Below are 18,143 nucleotides of genomic sequence, written 5' to 3' on the forward strand. Positions count from 1 at the left end.
ATATTGACACAATGGAGTGACGTTTGAGATGAATAATACGCCAAGTGTTTTGAAAAACGTCACTCCATTGTGTCAATATAAAATAATGTAAATTAAAACACGGTTTTATTGGAATAAAACAAAAGTTATTTAAAATCGGGGTGGCATTATTAAAGGTTGAAAAATACTAGCCATCTAGCTCTTAAATTTTTCAATTTTATAAAATATTTAAATGAAAAACGCATTAAAGATTAAAAAGTAAAGTAAATACTGCAAAAACTTTTTATTCCATGATGTATTAAGTTTTCTTCTGCAAACTCGGGGATCTCAACATCGTATTCACTAACCGTGCGGGTCTGCATAAAGCAGTTTGAAAACACAGTTACCTGAATTACCTTGGGTACACCAGATAGGAAAAATTTCTAGTGTTCAGCACTAATAATCAGTAATAATTTCTGCTTTTACAAAAGAAAAGTAATAAAATTTACATATATGCAAACTTAGTAAACATTATATTCAGATTTACATATTTTAAACTTCATTAAATATATAGGAAAATATCAAAAGTCGATAATTCATAATTTAAACAGAATAATCTAGACAAATTCACTTAGGAAACAATCTTGATATAAAAAATGTAGAACAAGAATGATATACTAATGTCATTTTAATCTTCCAAGAACTGTTTACAACACAAATGAATAACTTGACCAAGACACCTTTATTTACAATTGAGAATTTAGAAATGAATATATAGTTTAAAAGACACCAGTTTTGATGACAAATCATAAAAGCACTGTAAAAAATAACACCGATGAACAGTAGTTGGATGTCAGCAACATGACTTACTACAGACTGCAAACATTCTATCAGACAAATGAGATATGATGGTTTAGAAATGTGCAGGAATATCTCAAAACCAAATCTGAAGGGAAGCAGTTTTTGTAAGTTCTGAAAGTTTCTTATCTTAAATTGCATAAACTCAATTCTCTCATCCGTTGCTGCAAAATGTTTGTCTTGTCTTTCATCACCAATGCTGTTTTAAAGCTTTTATTAAATATAATTGTTCTGATACAGTTCAACACACTAATGCTTATGGGGAAGGTCCAGTACTTAACTAAAGAAATTATTCCTGCGGTGCCATAGCTTTGGCTTGAGCTCTCACTCTCTTCTCGTATTCCAATCGATTCTGACTACATATAAAGAAAATTACCAGTTTAACTTAAATATATAACATTATTTATATATTAAAGAATAATAAAGATATTTTACCAATATATAGTATATGCTTCTGCCTGGGCAGGATCTTTAATATTTGGTTCATTCAAAAGATCTTGTATTCCAAGCAGTATCTAAAAAGGAGGAGAATTTTTCAAATACTGTTGTTATATATAAGATAATCTCAAAATTTTCTGAAAATTCTACCTGTTTAATTGTAATGGCTGGTCTCCAATCTTTCTCTTCATCCAATAATGATAAACAAACAGTTCCAGAAGGATAGACATTTGGATGAAACAATGGTGGCTCAAATTTACCTAAATTTATTTAATCATGTTAAAATTTTTTATGGACAGAAGATATGTTCATACAAAGAAGAGTATTTAGACTGAATTCAAAGTTATTTCTTGACAATTGTATAAAAATCTTAAAATGTGTACATTTTTTAAAACAATAGTTTTATTACTAGCATTAAAATTTTATATTTAGATAACAAAAAATATATACAGTGGAGTGTCATTTATCCGAAAGCTTTCCAGTCGGACCGTGTCGTGCCGAATCGAACGTTTTTGATACTAGATTAACTTCTAAAGTATAATTTTTTTGTTTTTATATTTTTCAATATATTCATTTTGTTTGTACAAAATAAAGAAATAATTTGTAACGATACAATAGCCTCGATTATTATTATAAAAATTTCATTAGGCTTAAAATCGACGAAAATTCAACACGAAGCGACACGCGACGGAGAAAAATTTCAACATCGGACAGGTTAATATATTTTTTCGTACATAATCGGTTATCCAAACAACCCCAGTCCCCAATTGATTCGGATAAACGACTCTCTACTGTAATTAACATAAAAATTTAAAAATTCTAATTTTTTATATTCAAGGATTGAATGTTTTTGTAACAAATAATAAAAATAACACACAACTATAAAAGTCAGAATAAAAATATTTTTAACATTTTCTGAAAATCAAACTACAAGTATTTAAGATAAAATTCCAAAATTACTATTTTAAAAATGTATATATATATATATATATATATACATACATACATACATACATACATACACACACACACAAATCAATTTTAATAAATATAACATATAATCACTATATATTATTTATTTATCAACTAAGTATGAATAGTTTGTAAAACAATCAAGATTACTTAAATAAATTTTTGCAGCAATTTTTAATTATTACATAATATAGATAAGCATTTTGAAAACATTTGTTTTAATTATTATATAGACTGTGATAGTGACTATCTCTAAACGAGAATCAGCAATTCAGAAGACTGTTGATTCTATTAAAGGTAAAGAAAAAAAAAAAAAAAAAAAATTGTTTGGAAAGAGCAGTTAAGTTGAAGGAAGCAAGGAAAAGGTCTTGACAGATTGAGGAAAAAAAGTGTGTACACGCAAAGCAAGAGATGTTAATGTCCGTGTTAAACAAGATAGAGAATTTTCTATAGCACATAACATCTCAACGTATATACAACACAGACAAAAAAAAAAAAAAAAAATTACAGATTTCTATACTACCAACATTTAAGCCTGCTTTTTTAAGCACTGCACGATAAATCTCTGTTTTTTGAACCAGTTTTTTTGTGTGAACAGCCACATTTTTTCTCACTGTGACAAGGACAAAGCAGACGAGAATATCATCCAAAAGAGTGGTAATAAAATGTTTCGGATGATATTCTCGTCTGCTTAGTCCTCGTCACGGTGAGAAGAAATGTGGGCGTGCACATCAATTTTAAAAAATACATTCTTTAGTTCTCTGAATTTATGATTATTTCTAGAGTAATACATAATTAAGATTTTAAAAAACTCAAAACATATTGATGATTTGAATAACGTGAGATATACTCAGCTTAACTAATGCATCTCTTAGCAGCCCCCATCAAACTACCATTATTCAAGTTTGTTGATTCTGTTGTATATTTAAGTTTACCTAACGAGCCAAGTTTCAGAACAATAAATTGAAAACAGAAGATGTTTTTGCACCACTTGATAGAACATTTATTCATAGATCAGATTAAGTAATAAAAGTGTTGATTTTCTATAAGAATTGTAACATAGTAGCAAACAAAGATTTTACTTTTGAAGAGCAAACATTTGCAATTATGCAATTCAGACTATCTCCCTGATCAGAATCAGAAAAATCTGATCAAGTATCGTTGACCAACTTGTGACAAATTTCAGGTATTTCAAATATATTTTCTAACCTTAATGCAATTAATGTTATTCATTACAACTTCAGGGGAATATGGATCGAATTAATAACTTTACAGAAAATCAATTTTTTTTGCTGATTCTGATTAATCAGTGGGTGTTCTTTTAATTAGTACAAAACAAATTTTAACTGTTTGTAAATTACTCTGGAATTCTGCTTTTAAGTCAAATATAACTAAGAAGCGAATTGACTATTACATAGTAATAAATATTAGCTTTTCATATCTTACTTTATAATATAAAGAAGAAAAATAACACATTTCAAATTATATTTTTTAAGTGTGATAAACTATAATAAATTTTTAGCATAGTAGTTTCTGTTTTTGCTTTAAAGTTAAAATTACTTGCAATTACCGGTATAATTTCTTCTCAGAAAAATATATTCTTTAGAAAATAAATCCGAAGACTTGACATTTTACATGTCTAGCAAAATTTAATTATTCTACTTTTTGATAAAATGCAATATCAATTATATAAGCTCAAATGTACTTATTTTTGAATTAAATCATACATTTTGGAGGCGTTGAAGGATAGTCTTCTTTGAAAATCATTCTTAGTCTATATAGTCCACCTTCCCAAGGAGTCTAGATAAAATATTTTTTAAAAATATGTTAAGCATTAATTGAAATTTCCATAAAGATTTATTTTTAATAATTACACATACAGCTTTCTTCCCAGGAATTGCACATTCCCAATTCATAAGATTGAGTGTTCCATCATTATTCTTTGTTGGTCTTGCCACAAATCCCTGATAAATGAAAATAATTAAATCTAATCTGAAATAATAGTGTCAAATTACAACTTGTCTACTTACGAAAGGATGATCTTTTCGCCAAGCTTTTCTTTCTTCAGCTAATCGAGCAATTGCAATTCCAGACATTTTCTAAAAATACATTTAAAATTAATATATATTTTAAATTTTTAATTAATTTAAAGTGAATTATTATTATTATTATTGTAAATAAACAGGAATAATGACAACAAATGAAAAGAATTTGAATCAATCCCAAAACATAATGGAACTGAGAGTGAATTCTTTATTTTCAATCTCGCTAGTTTAATTTAAGTTATTCTAAATTGAGAAATATTAGTTAAGACCGATGACCAATGTAAATATGTATATTGTATTTAAAGAAGATATTTTACATTAATGATAATTTGGATGAATGAAGACTTTGCCAATAGGTCCCAAGGCCTGGCACGGGCTAGTGTTGTTCATTTTGAATGCTGCATGTTTTTATGAAGTGATACTTGCTGTGAAATAAAAACAACTGTGATTAAACATGATGCTTTATTAATACATGTTAATTATAATTTCATGCATCTGGATAAGATTAGATTCAAAAATTAGATTATCTAAAAAGAATTTTATCAGAAAATACTTTAATACTTAGAACGTCAATATTTTTGTAGTTCACAAATTCCTAGTAAAATCCCATTGTTTAGCAAAAGTCACTTTTGACCAGTGATGATTTGCATTTCTATCAAAAAAGGTCAGAACAACAGACAGGAGCACACCCACCTAATCCACCATTTTGAAAACATACACAGTATGTATCTTTTCATTTTTTTTTAGTGTTGCTATATAAGGAACAATCATGGCTAACAAGGGACTCATTGGTATGTTCTAGTCAAGAGTTACAAGCATATTTTCAGGGGATCTACTAGAAGTATCCATCGGTCTTTCATGTAGGACCTCCTTGTCTAATCTATGGTTGAGCAATTTTACTTCAAGATGTAAAAAGTAAATAACTTTTCTAAAAACTGCAATCAAGCAATAAGAGCAAATGTAAACTTAATTGTGAGTAGCAGCAACATTATGCAAGAAAAATAAAGGGCCATTCCACATCAAGTGATCAAGATCTCAACCGACCCTCTTAGATTTCAACAAAATTTGGCACAAAGGTACATAAGGACCTAAAACTAAGCCATGCAAAATATTAGCCCCAAAAAGTTGCATAGTTCCTGAGACATAAGCCAAAACATGAAGGTACCTCAAGCCACCTGTGTGTGCAGTGATTAAACAGTTGTCTTAATGATTCTTTGACAAAGAGCAATTACAACACAAAACTTTATAGGATACGACAGTTTCAAATGGAAAATTCAAGTATGCTAACAGAAGATTCTAACAAAATGTAATTATTCTATTTATAAATCTTCACCAAAGTTTGAGTAAAATTCATTCTCGTGGAACTGAACTACTTAAACTAATGACACAATACAATATGAAAGACATTCATTGGTCTTCAAATTCTTTGGCATCTTATCCATTTTGACATTGACATTCTGATGTTTCTTGGCATGAAACTTTGCTTTGTCATTTTTCTGATTTTGAACTGATTTTCAATCCAAAGGACTGAACTTGGAATCCAGAATGGAAATTGACTTCCTCAAGTGAGGATTAGTTCATGTTGTATCTTCTTTAGTCAAATGCACTTCTTTCATTCAGTTAAAACAGTTACATCTGTTTATAGCCATAAATTCAGTCTTTAAAATTAATTTTATAAGATATTGATTATAGAAAAATTTTACATTCTAAATAAACAGATCTCTGTACTGAGGATAAATCATCCCCCTTTTTTATTACTTTGTATTATTAATAAAACTGGTATCATTCATTAACCAAACAGTATCTTTTAGTATTTATTCTTAAGCCTTTGTGTCCTTATATAATTTTATTACTTAAATGTCTACTAGGACAGATCATATTACTAGGAACTTATTATACCGGTGTCCAAGTCCTGCAAAATTCGGAAATGTATCCAGAAAAAAAGGAAAAATCTTTATTGTTTGCCTGTTTACCTGTACACAATTTACACACTGTGTTTCGGATCATTCGGTCCAGAGTCCTTTTTCTCTGGATACAATTCCTCATTTTGTAGGACTTTGACACCGGTATAATAAGTCCTAGTAGACATTTAAATAATAAAATAGTATCTTTTAGTCCTTGTAAAAATTCACAAAAGCCAAAATATAATATTTATACACATACATGAGAGCTTTTCAAGAAAGACTTGTACTTTCGTGGTTTTTCCCCAAGTCAAAAGAACAAATCACTCATTTAATTCCAAACTTGATGGAAGTCCACCTTCCATTAAAAATAGATAACCCTAGCATCCTGTTTGGTGCTGTACAAAAACATGAGAAAGTGACATCTGCCTTCAATTGCCTATACAATCATGGACATTTTAATGGAGCAGTGCATGGCCTTAAAATTTTGCAATTACCTAGGGAAATCAGATGCCTAATACAATATCTTGAAGCAGTTATACAGTGAAATAATAACGTTCCCTTAGAACTGCACAGCAATTGTTAAAACAATCTTGAGACGACCATGAAATGTTCAAGAAAGAGAGAGGCCAAAGCATTTTGGAAACCTCAGTGACTAAGGGAGTAATTGGAACAGCAGCCATAATTGTCTGTGTGAAGGCTACTGGATGATGGTAAGAGAAGTAGCAGGACATTTGCAAATATCTGTTGAAAGTGCCCACATTGCAAAACAAAAGCAGGTTTGAAAAATGAACATGTGCAGGTTTTTGTAAGATGCAGTCTGTCATCAAGACTATCCGAAATCCATGATTACTGAAAACCAGATGTTTCTTCAACATTATGATCCAGAAGATAAGCAACAATTCTGTATGGAAATCTCCATCATTACCAACACCAACGAAAGCCAGAATTGTAAAGTCTGCTAGCAAAGTTATGATCATCTTTCTCATTAACTGACAAGGAATGGTGTATCAACAGGCAATCAGTATCAAAAAGAATGACTGTTAATACAATAGGGTTATTACTATCAGACAGTAATTAGCCATTTCAAATTTAAACTCTTTTAGTAGAGTTCTATAAAAGCTATTATGGAAATATTGCTTGGCAATATTAATACAAGTTTCTGCTGTCAGTAAATAATAAAGTATCAGATTTTTCTGTCCTTGCATGTAGCCAATAACTATACAATTTTGTAGTTTTGTAAAACAAGGTACATTTTGATTTAAACAATTGGAATTGAAATTTCAATTTTTTGGCTATTAAAAAAATGAATTTATTAGCAAGTATATTTCCTGATAATCTTTGTTATGTCATAGATTTTTTAAAAAGTTTCCTTAAGTGGCCAATGACTAACATAAGTAGCATTAACCCTACTATAAGTCAGTATTGAAAAATCTGGTAGAGCATATTTATAGGAACTGTCCATGCACTGGAATGGAAATTGTACCATGATAGCATTCATCCATATGTGGCACAGTGATAACCTTCTTGGGCAGAAAACAAATCATAACTGTTCCACATTCACCATATAGTCCAGATTTGGCTAAATATGATTTTGTTTTCCTTGAACAGCAACAATACTAAGACTCCAATTTCTGGATTGCTTCTGATAAGGAGTACTTTGATAAAGACCACAATAATATTTAAGTCAGTGAATACAATCTAACAAAACAAAAACTACCTTGTTATGAGGGATATGCAAGTCTTTCTTGAATATCCCTCATAAGAATAAAAACATTACAATATAAAAAAAAATATACAAAATCTAAGTTGCCTTCATTTCCATCATGTCTAATCAGCAGTCAGCAGGATCCTGTAAGCCAGGCGCTATCTCCCTGGCCACCAGCAAGACTTTGGCAATGAGAGTACGACTTCTCACCCTACTGGCTTTGGCATGCAGGCCACAGTGTGCAAAGCCCTGTTTTCCTCCTAGGAAACTGTTGTGGGAATGTGGAAGGAGTTTTATGTAGCTTGCACAGCCACACGCTTGGACAAGTGACTGCATTCATCCACCTGTAGTGTGTACAACCATTGACCTTGTGCCACCGAGAAGAATGGGGGAGCTCACAGAAGTGTGACTCAAGTTCCAGAGAGTAAGGATTGCCAGGTCCATGTCCTCCAGTTATGGTACTGATGCAGTGTTTGAATCCAGTGTTCCAGTATCCCCAGGCTCACAGAAGACACTGGGAACTTCACCCGCAATGCTAGTCCTCAAGAGACAATTACTTGATTGGTATTCTAGCAGCATAGAGCACCAGCATAATATTCAATTAAATAATACATTAAGTACAATATTTATTATATTTGGCTGTTCAAGTATGAACCTTTAATTACTTTCAAACAATGGAATACTTTTATAAAGTCATAAAAGTATTGCATTGTCATCTTAGCTCAAATACAATGTTCTTTCATTTAGAAAATTATAACTTGCATGGTGTCATTCATTATATCCAAAATATACCTGATTATCATGTACTTTATTCAAAGCCAAGGCTGTGGAGTCAGTAAAAATGGACAGACTCCAATGTTTTTTTTTTGTATTATGTACTTTATATTAAGTTCCTATTAGGAGCATTAACCTCCTACCTTGTATGATACCTCCTGTAATGAAAGATCTTATTTTTTGATGATTCCCTTACTTCATAATCTTTCTTTGCACATCACTAATTACTGGTGATTTTCTTTTCAGAAATTTATATTCAAATATATTGTGTCAAGAAGACCGAGTTTAATAGAGTGTTTTTGAATACTTTATTTTGTTGATATCACAGATGGAAAACATTGTGTGTGTCAATGTAAGATATGATAATGCATTAATAACAAACAATTATTTGTGACATCGTCACAATGCTGCCAAGCTGCAATTTTTAATTTATTTAATCTAAAATATATGCTCTCCACCTCAAATTAGTACTGTAGTGTCTTGCCCCTGTACATCATTCTTTTCCTTTAACAACAGTCGTGCCAGTCATCTATTAATGCTTTTGGGGGAAAAGTTTTGAATTGAAATAATGTGACTTCCAGTTTGCATGGAAATTTGTATATAGTTAATCAAGGTTTCCATATCTGATCTCGGATTTCACCTATCTAATGCCATTCTCGAGATTAAGGAAAGACAGACAGATGGACGGACGACAGTGGGAATTTATAGGCCTACAATTTTTTCAAATTGAGTCAAATGAAAAGCTCTGTGAAAAAAATAAGTACTTGAATGCTTTTACATAGAATCCACTTTTCAAGTGGTAGTGAAAATGCCATTCTGGTTTAATATAATCAAAGTATTTTTTAAATTATTATTTAGAAGTAAGAGTCAAAGTCAGATTTGTGAATTCTGAGTTGAAATCAGAGTGTTAATCTACTGATACTACAAGCCCTGTACAAAACACGCAAATATCTAATGAGAAGAAAAAGTTGAGTAATCTATTAAAAAATTATCCTTAATATTTTAACCTCATGTTTTATCACAATTTAAACTCTTTTAACATCAATTAAAAACTTTTTAATCATTTTAATATAAATTTTATTTCAGAAATTTAAAACAGGTTTTCTTTTAAACATATTTTGTGAAAATTTGCTTGCTCTTTCAGCATAAACTTTCATTAATCTATCTCAGTTCCCAAATTAATCAGAACTCATTTCCTTGACTTCCCAACCCTAAATTTCTTATTTCAGACTTTTTGTAGTCCAATTTTCTTCTCAACCTAATTTTTTCAATATACTGTATGTCACGGGCACATTTTAAACTATTTTTGTAAATGATAGAACATTCAAGTCAGATGAATTTTTACTTAATTTCTGGCTAAATAATTTTACTTTTCTTCCTCTCCTCATCCCCATATGACCATCATATTGCAACTATAGGGTAGTAACTTTCCAGTATGCAATATGATATCAAAGAGAAATAATAACTTGTAAAATAATTAGTTGCTAGTAATTAAGCTATTTTCTCATGTAAGCTATATAATATGTTTAATATAGAGTCTATCTGGATTGGTTGTAGTAGTGCACATTTTTACATCAATTTAGGCCTTACTCTCGAATTTTTCATGTTACAACTCCCAACATGTTGAAGGTGTCACATGGTACCATTTCATACTCTGACGTCAAATTGGTAGTCTCGAGTTATAACTGACATGCCTTCCCATTTCGCAATGTGTGTTCCTACTCAGTTTAAGTTCAGCATGTGAGATCTCTACACAAAAGTGAAAATGGCTGAGGAATATGCTATTCTGATTGCAATTGAAGAATTAGAAAGCACTGAAAAAGTTGTTTAAGAAGACAACAAATTTTTCGACTATGAGTAGATGCCATTTCTTTTCATGTCAAGTCAACACTAATAAAAAAATTTTAATTCATAATTGATAAAATTATACAGCAAATTTGACCAGAAATAAATAGTAGTATCTAATTCATCGAAAAAGAGAATTAAAATGATGATAATTTATACATATAATTTACTAAGAGCATAGACTCTATATTAAGATTACACTGCACAACAATGAAAATGTTTCGGGCTCAAAATTAGTGTATTCTTATGTATTTCCATCTGCTGAATTCAAAAATCATCATAAAAATGACCGATTAGCTCTCGCTTTGGAAATACAGTGACATGTCATTTTTTTAGAGTCTACATCTACATTTTGGAGAAAATTTATTTTTTGGGAGTTGTCACACCTCTCAACTGACATAGCAAAACATTCTCCATATGTTTATAGATTATAAACATAATAAATGTAGCTATGACTCTGAGTTTAATATTGCTTCTGTTTTTCTTGGTTAATATTCGTGGTTTTGGAATGCTTTTGAAGTGTAATACTGGTTATACCAAAATGCCATGAAAATGTTTAAATTTAGTGAACAATTTTTGTTATATTTGTAGTGAAATAACATTTTCGTCACAGATGCGCAATCTGACACCTCTTGTGAAGACTGCCTATCACCATTAGTTTGGTATGAAGGTAGGGGACCAGGATAAGTCATGGGCTCCATATATATGTGCAACTCTTGTTCACATTCATTCACAATAACATTTTCACAATTGTTCACAATAACGTTTGCATTATTAGAACAAAAAATTTTTTACTCCGGTTAGTAGGTTTGTGTGAAAGTTATTTTTAAACTCTTATTCGGTTATACTACGAGAATGGCTGAAAAATAAAAAATGATCTACGGCTTTTGCCGTGCCTAAGGTTTGGTGGGAGCCTACAAACCATACAGATGACTGTTATTTCTGCTTGACTCCACCTATAAAGGCAAGATTGTCAATGAAGATAAAAGGAACAGTTCAATACCCAAATCTTCTATCTGCTATTCGACCTATTCCATATTCAGATAGTTTACCAGTTCCTACTCCACCCCAACATTATGAGTTTAAAGTAGAAAATGAAGAAAGTGTGGAACACAACAAAGCCTTCCACATTCCATGACCCTGATTTTGAGGTAAAAGACAATATACACACAGACTGAGTCAAGCAGAATTGAGTGATCTCATTCAAGACCTAGACTTGTCAAAGAATAAGGCGAAACTTCTATGGTCAAGACTACAGCTTTGGAATCTTCTCCAATGTGATGTCAGGGTCTCACAGTACAGAGAACATCAGAGGAATCTGCTTCCTTTTTTTGAGAAGAAAAACAATCTGGTTGTTTGCTGTGACATTAATGGCTTGATGAATTCAAAAGCACTTTCAATGTTGTTAGCATGTGTAATTAAAATGTATTGTTTTCTCTTAAGCCATTAAAATAACATACTGCTACCCATTGTAAATCACAGAAACTAAAGCTAATAAACATTTTTCTTTGTCATATTTGATTTTCTCACCCCAAAATTTGTAAGATTTCACTCATGAAATAAAGGAAACATTCAAAAATATTTTGTTTGTTGTGTAGTATAATTTATAAATCAGAAGTGTTAAGTTTTGATTAATAAATAATATTAATAGACAAAACAATTTAGGAAATAGATCAAAGAAAACTATATGAAGAAAGAATTAAATTAAAATACTTTTTCCATCACACAACAGATTTTTAGCTCTGACACATGCAATTAATTTTTCAAGTAATTCTCTCCACAAATCGAATTGTCTTTTTTTTGTAAATTTGTTATTGAATTTTCCACTGTTCATTTTCTAATTATTTTCTATATATGTTACTAATATTTCATTTTGTTCTTTGCTTATTTTTTAAAATAAAACAGTGGAGGTTTCCATTTTGTTTCTGCGTACGATATTGCTATAAGACAACACATTTAACTGTAACACGTGTAAACTAATTCACATTGATTTGTTTACAACTTGTTACAGTTAAGTTGATTGGTCAAATCATTATAGCCAGAAACCCAGATTGTAAATAATCCTATAAGGCTTAACGACACACGTAACTAAGTAAGTATGACATATTTCCACTCGCCTTTCGAGTTTGCTTGATAGGTCTAACTTGAGACTACCAATTATGTGAGTCATAGTAACACGAGTGAGTTCAATGACGTCAATTCAAGTACAATATGAAAAATGAGACTAAGGGCCCTGATGTCATTACGCAAATTTTACAATGTAAAATTCTAAAAAATGACACCAAATTTACATAAAAATGTACGTTATCCCAATCAATCAAACAGACCCATAATATTTTAAACATTTATGTTAAGAGGAATGATTAGGCATTAACGCGTTAAAAAATATCAAACATTATTAGTATCAAACAGTAGTTAAATGTTTTAATACATAGTTTGGAATAGCTACAAATATGTTTATCTTTAAAAAAATATCTTACCACAAGTTACTGTCAGAAATCTATACTTTAAGTACTCACATATTTTTTGTAATGATAAAATAACTTTAAACCATCAACTACTAGAAAGTTTAAACTGAACTATATATATGTAAACATATTGTACTACAAAGTAAAATTAATGCAATCTACAGCAACTGTCACATGTACCATAGTACCTTGAAAATGATCACTCACTGATACTCTCTGCACTCGTTGGCCCTTGGTCTTGAGTTATGAATTACACAAAAGTATTGTGGATGCCATGCACTAGGATTGGGTTCATATGGACTGTTCAATGTACATGTTCCTATCATGTAATATCCTAAACAAGCTAGTGTTGGTACACACAATTTGAGAGTTGGCACTAACCCAGGGTTGAGACTAAGGGCCACAAGGGTTTGAAATAAACCTATTGTGGCAATTTGAACTAAGCTTTCTGTGAGAAAACAACACAGTAATACATTTTATCCAAAATTTAAATACGACATATAGCAATAAATAAAAATAAGAACCGATTACAGTATTTAGAAATGCTTAATATTCCCAACTTTTTTCCTATTTCCTGTCAGTCAGTTGGCATTGCAATAAAGTAAGAATTTGCTGCAGTGAGAGCTTCACTGCAGCAGAGATAACTAAACCCTCATAATTTTTCATTAATAGCACAGGTTAGGATATAATCTCTCACCAATGCTAACTGATACAATTACTGGTTAGGTTCATCCATAATCAATAATTAAGATGAACCTTAATTGAGATTGGATACACAGTTCACAAAATGTTCAGATTGAGTACATAGTCTCATGTTCACAAATTAAATCAGGAGGTACTTTTCGGTTAGCAGAACGCCATTCAGTCGACTATTATTTTTAGCAAAATTGAACTTTTATTTTGCAAACTTTCATCACACAAGCTGGAAATAGAAAAGGTTATTGACCATGTTGCTGAAAGGATGTTATATATCAATAGTTTAGTGGGTCCTAGGGTGGCAACCTAATGGATGCATCCCCCAACCTAAGTCCCCACGGAGGGGAGCAAGTGAAGTGAGCTCCCGTAACTGCTTCAAAACTCACTAACCATTTCTGCACTTACCAATTTGGGAAATGAACCCAACATATGTGAGTTAAATTGCATAAATTGACTGATGTCCTGCTAATCCAAAAGTATCAATCAGGATTTTCAAAGAAATCAATCTTTATATTAGTTCATTTCAAGTTGTATTATCTCAATATTAGTATCATATTGCTTGTAGTTATATCATTACAATGCTATTCAGAAAATTTGTCAATTTATTTTCATTTTTAATAACTTTTGTAAACAAACACATGGCTAAACTATGGCTCAGGAACCACATGCATCTCTTCTAGACAGCTTGTTACAGCTCCCATATACTTACAAAATTTCTTCTTATAAACTTGGTATATACTACAATGCAGTAAAAAAAATTACCAATCTCCCATTTTGTAAAATAACATAAAAATAAGTACGTGTGTCAACAAATCACATCCTGACACAAGACAGGGTGAATTGGGATGTGGTGGTGGCGACCAAAGTGATTATGTGTAAAAATCTACTGTTAAAAAAAAATTATAAACATGTTCATTGCAACAATTAATAAAGGAAGACCAGCATACAATAATCATCTTCACACTGTTGTTGTGAAGGTAAAGATAGCCACCGTTAGTGACCGAACTTAGCTCAACTTTTAAATAAATTTATGTGATACAGAAAAGCAAAAAGACTTTGACGAGTTTGAAAAAGACAAATATAAAATTAAATAAAAAATATTTCAGATTGATAATGAACAACTTAGAAGTTAAAATAGTACAGTAATCAAATAACAGTTTTAAATTATTTCATCAAATTATACATATAACAACCTTGTGATTTGGAAAATATAGTATCTCTAAATGACACAATCCAACCAAATCCTTTTTGGCTCGAACACAGCTCCGAATAAAGTAGTCGAGACCTCGTCGGTGCCACAGCAGACCGTGCCCGTAACCGGTCGTCGGGGGCCGCGTTTCTCGACCAACGGTCCCTCGCGGCGTGGGAGTTTCAGGGCTCCGCAGTCTAAGAAAGTTTAAAATTTTGGGTCCAAACCCTGCAATTTTATCATTCTTTTGACTACGGAATATAATTATTTTAGAATACGTAATCGTATATTCGACATACAATTACAATTTTTGCTTTTTAAAAAGTGACGGATATCTAACTTCACAGATAAGAACGTACGTCACTTTTAAAAAAGCCATTTAATTTATTATCTTTAAAACAATCAAATCTCCGAAAACAATGGCTAGTAACAGACGTGGAAACATTGCAAGCAAACAAACAATTATAAATCAACGTTAAAAATTATTTCGTTATTTAAACAGTTCGAATGATAAATTATTTCTTATCAAACGAATTACGTACAAATTAAAAGAATCGAGCCCAAAGAATTGTTTGAAGACGTTTTCCCACATTAATTCAAGACTTAGGCGAAAATGCGAAGTTTATATTAATTGACCCGTACTTTTTAAACAATATTCCTGTTTTAATTAAGTTATAAACACTTACGTATATTTCTAGTATAAATCTGTATGTATAATTTTATTTTGGTGTTTTACAAATAAAATTTGCCAAACTACAACTTTAGGCTTAAATTTAAGTAATTAATCTCAGAATCAAACACAACGAACTTTTACCTCCTCGAAACAGGATGTTCTTGATGACGTAACGACTTTTAAAATAAGTAGAAATTTTAAAAATTTTAATATATTAATTTAATACGTGTAAAAAAATAAATTAGTTTTGATTAAATTTTAGGTAATGTGGTTGAAATCGTAAAAATACTTAACGTTTCGAACGTAATAATTTAAAAACTCAATGTTGCCAGCTATGAAATTTAAATCATTGGTCGCATTGTTAATTTGTTTTTAATTTCTTTTTTAAAATATTGCTTCATTTATCAAAATTAATTAATTAAAACTATTTAGTATTATTATATTAAATGATTACAGTTTAAAGATTGTATATCTACTATATAAAGCTGAAAAAATGGGCAGTCTGTCTCTCTGTGACAGTATGCCAAAAATGGCCACTAGGGACGCCCTAGCTATTATTTAAATTACTTTAAATTAACAATATAAATTATTTTATATTTATTTTATATTTTTGCAGTATAATATTCAGTATATTATTATTTTTATTTGTAATTTAGTATGCCTCGATGCCTGCATCGGGTATATCTGCTACTTGTCTAGAGATAAAATAATCAGAAACTCGAAAAAGATTAAAATGATCGGATTGATCAATTTCATGTTCATAACTAGGGTTTCTCAAACGAGATCTCGGGATCCCGATTGTTTTTTTTTTAACCCGGGAAATATTCCGGGAAATCCCGTGAAATTCTTAAAAATTCACTTTTTTCTTATTTTATGTTAAGGTTGAAGAAATTTTGCAAATAGAAAGTATAATTAACTCAAAAACTGTCAGAATACATTTCTATTTATTAATTTTAAACCTACTTATTAGTTTTTTTTTAATTTTTGTTCGTTATGACACGTCACAAATGGTCAATAATCAATACGTAGCTTATTTGTGGCAGAACTCTCAAAATTTTTTACCAGTAATATCTGGAATAATTGTGTTTATGCTGTCTTAATTTTTAACCATGCCCAGTTGCTTCGATAAGTGCATAACGCCAAGTTGTTCATATTGGGCAAGGATACAAACGAGTACGAAGTCTGCAAGTATGAAGTTTTTTTTTTCATAACCTGATTATTAAAGACAAAAGAACTGCCGAATTATCAGGCTATGATGTTTCTATTAAAGCAGTCGAGGTAGACAAATCAAGAATACGTTTTTTTTTTTAATTCTTTCCGCCCTGTGGGCACTAAGAGGGCCTCTTTTAGTAGGCCCATTATGGGTTCGGCCAGGCCCATAACGGGGCGACCGGGTGGTGAGGGACGGGGCCCGACATATCCGAACGGACCACTTTCCGAAAAATTTCTGGGATTATTCGACCCGTTCGGATTCGATCCCGGGTCCCCCAGAGCGGTAGGCTGCCACCTTGACCGCTCGGCCATCCGGCCGTCTATCAAGAATACTAGAGAACAAAAGAAGTACTACAATCTCGAAAACGAACTAGAAATCTTTCAGGATACAGATGAAAAACACATATTTGTCTTCTCTTAAATGCATTAAACATGATTCCAATCACATCAATTGAATCGGAAAAGGCATTTTCGGTAGCAAGACTTTTCATTACTAAAGTAAGAATTAGATTGAGTGATCGGAGTAGTGACAATCTTTGCTTTTTAAAATCTTATAAAAATTCACAGTATTTTGTATTATATAAAAAAAAATTACCTTCTAAGTAAGGAGTTTGATCTAAGTTCTTTTTTTTTTTTTTTTTTTTTTAATTTTCAACTCAATTCAAAAGCATTTTTGTTGTTGTTGTATGCAGTTTCCAGCAAACTTTAATAAATTTTTTCTATTTGTGAAAATTTCTACGTAATTCAAAGGTAATTTAATTATATATCTTACACAGCATTATTAATATGATTTTGGAGGTTGCAGAACATATTAAATTACTTTAAAAAATGAAAAATAATTATATCATTTAATTTCAAGATATTTTGTATATCTTAAAAATAATTAATTTTGTCCCGGGATTCCGGGAAATCTCGGGAAACAGTTCACTTTTATCTCGGAATACCGGGACAAGCAAAAGACCGGGAAATGAGAAACCCTATACATAACTAAGAATCCCGAATCGATGGCGTTTTATATTTGCAAATTTCAACTTTGATAATTAGTTACAAAAAAAATAAATAAAATATGAAATATTAAATAATATTTCCTGAAAATGATTCACTATTTAAGAAGAGATAGAATAGGGGACTTGATTTTTACATACTGCACTTATCGGCCACGTTTCTTTATGCAGCGAGAGTGTGGCGAAATGACGTCACGAGCAGTGTTGGCCAATTAGAAACCAGTTCCAGTGTGTTCGCGCAAAGCGCTTCAATAATCCAATATGGCGATATAATGAGGGCGTTTCGAATCCGCGCAGTCGATTGAAACATACTGTACTGTACATTATCTGAATTCATTTCGATGGCAGTTTTTTCAGTTAACGAAGTAATTGTACATGTATAAGAATACTCCAGTTTACAGC

The 18,143-nt window shown here is 31.0% G+C and overlaps 1 protein-coding gene across 2 annotated transcripts; it reads right to left on the reverse strand.

The window, feature by feature from the left end:
* Positions 1-247: 247 nt before the first annotated feature.
* lwr (lesswright) lies at positions 248-15,720 on the reverse strand. Of its 2 annotated transcripts, none has more exons than XM_067280599.1 (7): positions 15,667-15,720; positions 4,257-4,325; positions 4,107-4,190; positions 3,954-4,026; positions 1,405-1,514; positions 1,252-1,331; positions 248-1,172 (listed from the first exon to the last, which is right to left on the reverse strand). In XM_067280599.1, exons 2-7 carry the CDS (start codon positions 4,320-4,322, stop codon positions 1,106-1,108), a joined length of 480 nt encoding a protein of 159 aa, XP_067136700.1. In that variant the 5' UTR covers positions 4,323-4,325; positions 15,667-15,720; the 3' UTR covers positions 248-1,105. The 2 variants fall into 2 exon arrangements, with proteins under 2 accessions (XP_067136700.1, XP_067136699.1); XM_067280598.1 differs by having other exon boundaries at positions 15,539-15,679.
* Between the last annotated feature and the right edge of the window lie 2,423 nt (positions 15,721-18,143).

This window comes from Centruroides vittatus, unplaced genomic scaffold (assembly GCF_030686945.1).
Source record: "Centruroides vittatus isolate TY-2023 unplaced genomic scaffold, ASM3068694v2 contig_885, whole genome shotgun sequence".
Lineage (NCBI taxonomy): Eukaryota > Metazoa > Arthropoda > Arachnida > Scorpiones > Buthidae > Centruroides > Centruroides vittatus.

Bases quoted from the DNA above. Each gene is read 5' to 3' on its own strand.
- lwr (XM_067280599.1), bottom strand. From the start codon at position 4,322: ATGTCTGGAATTGCAATTGCTCGATTAGCTGAAGAAAGAAAAGCTTGG. The intron at 4,191-4,256 runs GTAAGTAGACAA...TTCATTTATCAG, and splicing joins GGCGAAAAGATCATCCTTTC to GGATTTGTGGCAAGACCAAC. The intron at 1,173-1,251 runs GTAAAATATCTT...CTTTATATGTAG, and splicing joins GAAGCATATACTATATATTG to TCAGAATCGATTGGAATACG.